Below are 10,553 nucleotides of genomic sequence, written 5' to 3'. Positions count from 1 at the left end.
TTCACAGATAAACTTGAGCAAAACAAGAAGATGGAGTTAACCTGTTCCCTACATACATTCACAAATGTTGGCAGTTTCACAAGCTTTGGCAAGCGCCACATCATGTAAACCCTGACCGTATTTTCTGACAAGTGGCTAAAATTCTCATTTCCACGTTGTTGCTAGGTTGCTGTGTCACTCCAACCATGAGCAGCCGAATGGACACGAATCCCGGAGAAGGCATGTCCACATTCTGCCTCATTTCACACATCGAATGATCAACGAATATTAATAAGCATCATTTATGAACATAGTTCTAGGAGGAACAGAATATGAGAAATGGGGGAATCAGGTGATATACAGAACTCAGTGATCTTTAAGGTTACTTCCAGTGTTAAGACTCAGTTATGACTTTTTAGTAAGCCTCATGTATAACTAACTGAACATGCTGGCATCATTAGTGAAAATGCTGGCAATCGCAGCAAAATGTAATTTAAAAACATTTTTGATATATTTTATTAAAAAACAACACCAAAATGTTTTGACAAGTATCAAGACAGGAAAGAAGGCATTGTGTGACCATACGATTACAACTGTGAAATGTGAGGCCCGTGAAATTAATGCACCCAGAGATAGAAGAGCCGCGTTGAGACTTGCTATACCGTGAATTTGGTTATACTGCGGGGTCCAATGTGACTGTAGGTGCAGAGGTGTCTCTGTCTCTCTCTTCCTCCCTCCCTCATTAAAACAGAGAACTCTTAAAAGATGCTCTCTTTGGATAAGATCTTTAATTACTAATCTACACAAATGACCTTCAAATAGGTACAACATACAGCATTTGTGGGTGAAAGCCACAGGCACAGGCAAAAGATAAGTTGCAATAACATCTACATGTAGTATGAAGGTTTTAAAAAAAAAATACAAAGTTCACTCACAGTGACAAGTAAAAACAAGGCTGTTTTAAGAATTTAAACATAGTCATGATTGTTCAAAAGGTAAGCATATTTGTAAGCACATTTCCATGCGGCTAAAGGGCCTGAGACTATAGCTTATACTCAGCCTAGAGAACTGAGATAAAAAGCATTACTTTGATCCCCTTTACTGGAAAACTAAAATACCATATTTCTTTACACACACAAATCAATCTAAAATAAATAAATATAAAATGATTAACTAAATAAGGGGTTTATCTTTTAAAGCTACATCCTGAGTGTTATCCTATGTAAAGTTCCCAAATCTTAAGGTTAGGAAGCTCCACTCTCTGCAATGTTCCCTACTCACTTTTACTCTATTCATTTGCATTTGGAGGCTGTTGTGGGAAGGAGTCTGTTGGAGCAAAGGCTGGAAAACGGGGATAATACAAAGAGAGCAGACAATTAAGCTACTAAAAAAGGGCGATTGCTCCACCTACAAGTACAGCTCAGATGGTTCAGTCACAAAGCACAAGAACCTGTTTCCCACTGTGCACTGCCTCCAGGCTGACTGTTTAAATCGAGACCCTGACTGAGTACATTTTAGATATAATTTATGATATAATTTATTTCCAGTTGTTCAGTCTTCCATACACAGCTTTGTTCATGCTATTTTCTGGCAAATCCCGACATGAAAAACGAATAATTCCTAGTCTAGTTGGAATTTAACTTCTGTACATTGGATTTCTGAAGTGATTTGTTTAAATCGGAATCATTTGTAATTTTTGAACTACAGACACAACACAGAGGATTTACTGTTGAGAATCATAATTTTATTTTCTTATTAACATCTGCTTTTAATAAGTACCTAGCTTCCAAAAAAAAAAAAAAAGCATGCTTAGTATGAGATCAGCAAAAAAAGAAAATATACATATTATCCATGAGATATGTCATATTACTGAGGAGGATGAAAAAAACGTCTGGACTCCTATATGGGATTTTTAATAATATTCATTTTTATCATCTATTTATATATTTAAATTACAAATACTGATCTCAAAGAAATAAGGTCACCCTACCCCCTTTCTTAAATTTATACAAGGGGATGGGCTAAAAATACTTACTTAACATCAGCCTTTTTCTTGGGAGAAATCAGTGGAAATGCAAATGAGGGCATTTTTTCCTATCTAGAAATAAATATGGTCCTATTTCCTTTTTGATTCAGAAATAGATTTGTAGTTGTAAAGTTCTTGTACAACTACAAAAGAATTAATAATTGCATGATGTCAGCTTCAATGCGGGGTTTACCTACTGGCAAGCACTAGTTGGAGGAAGTTAACTAGGAAGGTCATCTCACAGGGGAGCCCGCTTCCCTTTCACCCAGGATCCCTAAATCTAAGACAGGAAATGTTCTTGACCACCCCCCTACCAAATGACAATGCACATGCTGCCAGCTGCTGAAAGCTGGGTCTGCCACGCTCAGGAAACAGTATAAAACAAGTGTTCATTGGACTCTACATTTCTGTCCTTTGTGATTATCCTTCAAAGTTACATATTAAGTATCAGATCTTAAGAGAGATCATGATGAAGGACGTATTGATGCTAAATGTAAAAAAAAATGCTGGGTGGCAAGGAACTGTTACCAAAACATAATTCCAAAAAAATTGTGAAATTAAGTACACTGTAAAATAAAAACTGTCACACAATGGGCCTTTTTATTAGAATAATAAAGGTAATGAGATGGCAGCAAAGAGCAGAGTTAAATGAGAAAGACACTTTAAATAAAAAATGGCTTATTTCTTTGCTTTAAAGCTCTTTAGCCAATAAGAAATATTTATAAAACATGAAAATGCTGTGAGGGTGTTATTGTAATTGAATTGCAATAAATTAAATTTTATATTTTCCTTTAAATGTTCAGTTAAGAGGGAGATGGTCAACATTATTCTAATTGTTGAAATAATTTCTATTTAAAATAGTCAGATGAAAGAAGGCCTTTTACTGATGCCTAGGTGAAATGTTTGACAATAGTCTAAATGTAATTAGTCAATTGATTATTCTTAATCTTCCCTATCCTGTGTCACAACCCAATAGCTCTGTCAACAGGTAAAAAAAAACAATGTTAACAGAAAGCCTAGCTTAAGTATACAGCTTCCAAAATGAATGGATTTCAAATAGATACAGAGAGTACAAAAACATCAGCTGAATCAAATAGGTAAGCTGCTAGTGCCTGGGCTTCTCAGGCAGCTCTCTAAACCAGTGGTTCTCAACCTTGGCTGCACATTAGAATCACCTGGGAATCTTTTTAAAATCCTGATTTCTGGGCCTCATCCTCCGGAAATTCTGTTTCTTTGTTATGGGGTGGGGCCACAACATTAGTAACAAAGAAACAATTTCCGGAGGATGAGGTCCAGAAATCAGGATTTTAAAAAGATTCCCAGGTGATTCTAATGTGCAGCCAAGGTTGAGAACCACTGCTCTAAACTGTCAAGGCAGAGTTGAAATCTTTCACTGAATGTTCGTGGAATTATAATCCAAATCACCTGACTTGAGGGGCTCTCTTGTTAGTTTTCTTCCATGTGACAAATATAAACTGAATTATTGTGGTCAAAGAGTTTCTGGATATAGAACATTACAGATACAGACAACTTAGCGGGTTACCATCATTTTATATACAGTTGATAGCTTTTAGAAAATTCTATAAGTTTTATTTAAAACACCTAGCATTCTTTTTCTGGGAAAGAAACTGACGTGGAGTAACATCAGCTGATGAATTAGTTGAACTAGTGCCATCACAAATGAGACAACAGGCAGGAGAGCAAGTTTCTTATCTTTAAGGACTGAACCTAATGGTCATACCACTTACATTACCCCAATTTGTCACTTCAATACAATAAAATAGGATGCTAATGCCATTTAACCTTCTCTTCTGTTCAAAAGGCAGCTGGTGGTTTAGGTGCCTCTAACACACATGAATGATTTTTACCCCATGACTTTATTTTATGTTTGGAAAGGTGGGATAGCAGAAGGAAAAAAGGCAGGAAAAAGACTTTGGAGTTTTCTTTCTTCATATATGCCAAGGTGATGATATAATAAGTAGGGTTCTGTAAAAATAAACACAGTTGATAATTTTAGGTCTGGGGAGACATTACTGAATGATCACAAAAATACCAAAGCTTAACTGTCTAAGTTTGCAATGTGCTAGTTTTTTTTTTTTTTTAATATATTTTATTGATTTTTTATAGAGAGGAAGGGAGAGAGATAGAGAGTTAGAAACATCGATGAGAGAGAACCATCGACCAGCTGCCTCCTGCACATCCCCCACTGGGGATATGCCCGCAACCCAGGTACATGCCCTTGACCGGAATCGAACCCGGGACCCCTCAGTCCGCAGGCTGACGCTCTATCCACTGAGCCAAACCGGTCTCGGCTGCAATGTGCTAGTTTTATTAAATTTAAAATATCACCTACTATAATGAATATTAATTTCATCAAACATTATATATGAATAAAAAAATACTGAAGTTCATTTCTTAGAGAAGTAAAAACATAGCACATTAAAACTGATCGGTAGGAGGAATCGAATCTATGTATGATTGTGATGGGAATAAACATTTTCAGCAAATATCAGAATTAGCTATTTACTTAAAATAAGCAGAGGAACTCAACACATGCTAAAACTACCATTGAGAAACTATTCTTTAAGATGCTTGGTAACTTTTATAAAATGATCAGGATAAAGCAAGGCTACCGTTTTGCCAGATTTATTCTTTTAAATGGATTTGCAAGGTACATTAAAATCTATAATCTTTCTAATTCATAGATATTTGTAATAGTTCACAGAGTCATACTTCCCAAGGGATGAGAAGGGCCTTAGAAACTACAGACAAGTAGGGAACAAAGAAAGTGGGATGGTTTCTGTGTACAAATACTATCGCCGCCTGGCTCTTTGGATTACAGTGGCTTGCACTTGGGACAGACACTGTGGCAAGTAAAAGGCTTGTTCCAGCAGCAACAGTAACTCTAGCTGTCACACTGACCATCTGAGGGATGAGACTACTGTGTAAAGCACTGGCTGGCTTTTCATTAAAAAAAGACAGAAACGTAACTTATATTTTTAATGGGGTTTCTGTGACATACATGACTTCCCATCCCCCCAAAACAAATTTGTAAACAAACAAACAAACAAAACAATCAAGTGAACTTGGCGCTGAAGAGAATTTCCAAATCAAAAAGGCTGTCAAATGTTTATCTCTAACATTAACTATTGCTAGTAATTGTGATGACAAAGGAGATATTATAACACTTTATGATTTTTTAAAAAAATTTTCATACACTGAAGTTGTGTAAAACTTTTAAAAACATAGACACTTAAAAACAATGAATTATTTTTGGCTTGTGTTAAAGGTGATTGGTATTTAGTTTCTAGATATGTCTTTGTATACATCTGCTCATCTGTCTTAACTTATGAGACCAACAAAACAAGTAATAAAGCTGTACTCTAAAGCTCTCTAACTTCTTCCTCTCTCATTCATTGCTGGTGTACTGCTGGACGGAGCTGCACTTCCCTTTCTCACCTGCTTTCATAAACAGGTTACTCCAACAGCAGAGGAAAGCAGGTCCTTTTCTGAACTGAGAGCAGCTAGGGAGGGACTCCTTCACATTTCTGTACTCCTTCCAGCTCTGTGTTACACAGGCTGCTTAGGATAAGGCTCACAATAAAATGATTATATCCTATACTAGAGGTCCGGTGCACAAAATTCATGCATGGGGTGTGGGAGGTCCCTCAGCTTGGCCTGCACCCTCTCTAATCTGGGACCCCTCAGGGGATGTCTGACTGCTGGTTTAAACCTCTCACAACCCGGGACCGCTGGCTCCTAACCGCTCGTCTGCCTGCCTGCCTGATCGCCCCTAACCCCTAATCGTCCCTTACCACTCTGCCTGCCTGCCTGCCTGGCTGACCGCCCCTAACTGCCTCTGCCTGCCTGCCGGTCTGATTGCCCCTAACTGTCCCCTTGCCAGCCTGATCGCCCCTAAACTCTTTTGCCTCAGCCCCCAGCCTAAGCTGCAGTCTAGTCCCCTCTGTTGGAGGCGACCTGGCCGATCAGGGGAAGGCGCCATCCCCATCACCCTGATGCTGCCTCCACTGGTGGCCACCATGGCTGCCTGAGCCTAGGGCCTCGCAGCCGGGCGCAGCTGTCTGAGCCTCAGGCCGGCCCTGGGGAGCGGCAGCCGCCATCGGCGGCTTGCCTGAGCCTTGGGCTGGCCCTCCCAGCAGCAGCTGCCATCCACAGCTTGCCTGAGCCTCAGGCAGCCGCTGCAGCTTTGTCCAGAAGACATCTGCCCTAATTAGCATATTATCCTTTTATTAGTATCCTAATATATAAAAACCCTAGGTTGCAACAACCAGTCACGACCGAGGCTCAACCAACCAGAAGTGAGTCCTGCAGTCAGCCCTTCTGCTGCAGGCGTGGTGTCCCAGCACTGACTCCTGAGGGGGCTGCAAATCAGGGCCAAAGAAAGGCCTGAAGAGAGAAGCAGGGACTGATCCGTTGCCTCTGTGGCAGCTTTTGATCAGCACTTGCCTCTCTCTTTCTCTCTGTCTGGCCAGCAGCCACACCTCCATTTCTCTCCAGGCCTCCAACGGGGCTGCTGATCAGCCCTGCCTTTCTGATCAGGCCCTGCTGATAGGCCTAGAGACGCTGACTGGCATAGAAACCTACTAATCAGAACCAAATCTGTGTGAAGTGTGAGGAACCAATGGCTGCCTAGGAGGTGGAGCTTTTGATGCTGACTGGCATAGAAACTGACCAATCAGAACCAAATTGGCCAGCCAAGGAGGGCAGTTGGGGGCGATATCAGGCCTACAGGGGAGGGCAGTTGGGGGCAAGATCAGGCTGGCAGGGGAGGGCTGTTGGGGATGAGATCAGGCCAGCAGGGGAGGGCAGTTGGGGGCAAGATCAGGCTGGCAGGAGTGGGCAGTTGGGGGTGAGATCATGCCAGCAGGGGAGGGCAGTTGGGGGCAACCAGGCTGGCAGGGGAGGGCAGTTGGGAGCGAGGTCAGGCTGGTAGGGGAGGGCAGTTAAGGGCAATCAGGCAGCCAGGCAGACAGGTGAGCAGTTAGAAGCCAGCGGTCCCAGATTGCGAGAGGGATGTCCGACTGCCAGTTTAGGCCCCATCCCAAGGGGTCCCTGATTGAAGAGGGTGCAGGCTGGGCTGAGGGAACTCCTCCTACCCACTCGAATTTCATGCACCGGGCCACTAGTAGATAATAAAAGCCTAATATGCTAAGTGTCCGGTTGTCCGTTATGCTATGGCTGCTCAACCGCTCGCTATGACGTGCACTGACCACCAGGAGGCAGTCTACCGGTTGACCAGTTGCTATGATGTGCACTGACTACCAGGGGGGCAGATGCTCCGACCGGTAGGTTAGCTTGCTGCTGGGGTCTGGCTGATCGGGACTGAGCGAGATGGGCCGGACATGCCCTGGAGCCCTCCCGCAGTCCCTCCCCAGCTGGCCAACCTCCCACATCCCTCCCCGGCCCTGATAGTGCACTGATGGGGTCCCTTGGTCTGACCTGTGCCCTTTCGCAATCGGGATCCCTTGGGGGATGTCGGAGTGCCGGTTTTGGCCTGATCCCACTTAACCCAGGAGCTGCCACCTGGTGGTCAGTGTGGTCCAACAGCCAGAAGCCGGGCTCACAGCTGGCGAGCGCAGCGGTGGTGGTGGGAGCCTCTCCTGCCTCTGCAGCAGTAGGACATCCCCCGAGGGTTCCTGGACTGCGAGAGGGCACAGGCAGGGCTGAGGGACCCCACCAAGTGCACCGGGCCTCTAGTATTTTAAATAAATAATAATCTCTTAATCAGAGCATTTTCCCTTTCTCCACTTCTTCATAAAAGCAAAAGACCTAGCCAAAACTGGTTTGGCTCAGTGGATAGAGCGTCGGCCTGCGGACTGAGGGGTCCCGGGTTCGATTCTGGTCAAGGGCATGTACCTGGGTTGCGGGCACTTCCCCAGTGGGGGATGTGCAGGAGGCAGCTGATCGATGTTTCTCTCTCATCGATGTTTCTAACTCTATCTCTCTCCCTTCTCTCTGTAAAAAATCAATAAAATATATTTAAAAAAAAAAAAGCAAAAGACCTATTAATTATAATTCTTCAGTGATAATTAACAATTGACTATGCTACTAAGAAAAGTTTTTCGATATACAATATTTTAATTGGAACATACTTATAATGCCAGACTACAGAATTAGCTAAGAGAGTCCACATATAAAAGAGTACTAAATTCTAAGTTACTTTAAACAGGAAAAAGGTTTATCTAAATGTTTTAAACATAAGAGAATAAGATTAAGAATAATTAATGAAATCCTTAGTCAAGCCAAATAAAGAGATTTGCAGTTAACATATACTTAATTATCCATCAAATATGAATGAAGGGGAATAAAATAATGAGAGCTAGAGTTCAATTCTTTACACGCAGAAAATTTATGAGCCAACTGCTATTATAAAATATCTTAATTTGTTCACTTTGTTCTGTTCAAAACCAGGTCTAGAGAATATTTTTAGTTCAGCTCAAAGGAAATCAAGTTATTAAAAAAAATTACACATGAAATTTAGAGGTTCCTAAATTATAACATTCAAATTACTATTAAGGAGCAAGTAGGATATAGTTGAGAAGTATGATAAACTATTAAAATAAGTTTAAAGTATAAGTTTTGCATTTAGTCAGTACAGTATAGAAAGAGGACTTTTACTCACTTATTACAATTCACTTCTCTTGATGGAGAGCTTCAATGAAAGCATCAAGTTTTTCTTGAATTTCTCTAACTTTCTCTGTGGAGATAGAAAGAGATAGTAACTGAGAAACAAATTTACCTTTCATAGGCATCACAAATCATAGAAGATAATCATTCAATAAATGGTCTGGGATACTCTTAACTGTTTGGGAAAGGAGAGAAAATGCCCTTATCACAACACACCACCTTATATCCACATGGCCTGTAGTAGCAGCTCTCAACACCTTTTGGGAAAGGGGAGGTGGGGTTTATAAAAGACCCTTTTGAGATTCTAATGAAAGCTATAGAATCTTACACAGAAAAATGCACAAACAAATCTATAATAATAAAAGTGTAATATGCTAATTAGACCAGATAGCTGAACGACCTTCTGGACATCCTTCTGGACGAAGCCGTGGCTGCGAGGGCCGAGGCAAGCCACTGCAGCTGCGAGGGCCTAGCCCAGGGGTGGGCAAACTTTTTGACTCGAGGGCCACAATGGGTTCTTAAACTGGACCGGAGGGCCGGAACAAAAGCATGGATGGAGTGTTTGTGTGAACTAATATAAATTCAAAGTAAACATCATTACATAACAGGGTACGGTCTTTTTTTTTTTTTTTTTAGTTTTATTCATTTCAAACGGGCTATTATCATGTATTTCATTTTTAAGTTTTCAGATTCTCTGAAGTCTGACCAAAGACTCACAGGCAGCAATATCTGGAACAAAGGAAAATATAAAATAATGTAACTATTTTAAAAAATTAAAAGAGAATACAGGTATTTAACTGGTCTTGACTGGGAAATGACTTTCTAGGTATAAAGTAATGGGAAGAGTTACAAAGAAAAAGATCCACTAAAATGTACACCTATATGTCAAAATGTCCCAACATTAAAAAACAAAAGAAATAGTAGAAAATATTTGCAACAAACATGAAAAGGGTAATAACACTTTAAAATACATGCAAAAATGTATCATTCGAGCTGTGACTGAAGAAAGGGTTAGAACAGAGCCACTAAAAACAGATTTACATATTTTATTATTTTATTTTGTTTTGTTTTGATGTTCATGGACTTCCAAAATAAAATCTATAAATTCTCTATGAAGTGTAAAGATTTCCTTTACAAATGCAAACTATTTACAGAACATGCCAATCTCCTAGCATTATATATGGAAAAGTTGTGATTTATTCTACTTTGCTGCTAACTTAATCATGCAACTCTTATTTTAAAATACAGGTTACAATTTAACCAATCAGTGGGAATTAACAAGTGAAGTGACTTGTTCAAAGCTGGTGATGTAGGGGAAAAGCATCTACTTTAGCTCTACAGAAAAATCATATAAAACATTAATAGTCAACATTTACATTTTTACATTAAAGATAGAGAGTATTCATTTTTACTAGTGAGGCAGCACATGTGATAAGCAGCCAATAAAAAAAAATGTCCTTTATATGACTTCCTATTAGCATTAGAGAAACTCAACAAAGCCTATCATGGCTGCATATAAAGAGTATAGTCTTCATAGTCGTTTTCCAGTCATTTAACAGTTCTAATTCTTGGTATTTTAAGATGAGCACAAAACCTATACGAAAAAAAACCCCTATTGTTTTAATCAAAGTATTCAAGGAGAAAATATGATAATAGTATTCACAAAGGCAGCATTAACTCCTTATACAAAAATTAAACTAGACAAATTAGGAAAAATAATTGCAACCCATCTCCTGGAAGTTTAGTCTATATTTTTTGTTAGTCTGTACTATTTTTTAACCAATTGTCAAACCAGTAAGCACACTTCGTTTCTCAAAATAAGGCCACATTCTTATCTTTAAAATGAATTCATCTAGTTGCTTAGAAACAGCGTCACTGATTTTCCTCAATGAATACTTAG

At 40.1% G+C, this 10,553-nt stretch overlaps 1 protein-coding gene across 2 annotated transcripts in view; it reads right to left on the bottom strand.

The window, feature by feature from the left end:
* Window positions 1-3,863: 3,863 nt before the first annotated feature.
* The window catches only part of OPA1 (OPA1 mitochondrial dynamin like GTPase), a 91,814-nt gene continuing 85,124 nt past the window's right edge, over window positions 3,864-10,553 (bottom strand). For both annotated transcript variants that reach the window (XM_081087875.1, XM_081087876.1), the window contains 2 exons: window positions 8,649-8,723; window positions 3,864-3,991 (listed from right to left, as the gene is read on the bottom strand). In XM_081087875.1, the coding sequence (XP_080944001.1) occupies window positions 8,659-8,723 (65 nt within the window). In that variant the 3' untranslated portion in view covers window positions 3,864-3,991; window positions 8,649-8,658. The remainder of the gene's footprint in view (window positions 3,992-8,648; window positions 8,724-10,553) is intronic.

The sequence above is a fragment of the Myotis nattereri genome (assembly GCF_964212035.1).
Source record: "Myotis nattereri genome assembly, chromosome: 3".
Lineage (NCBI taxonomy): Eukaryota > Metazoa > Chordata > Mammalia > Chiroptera > Vespertilionidae > Myotis > Myotis nattereri.
Note: the sequence above shows the minus strand (reverse complement) of the source record. Positions and strands in the feature narration are given on the sequence as shown.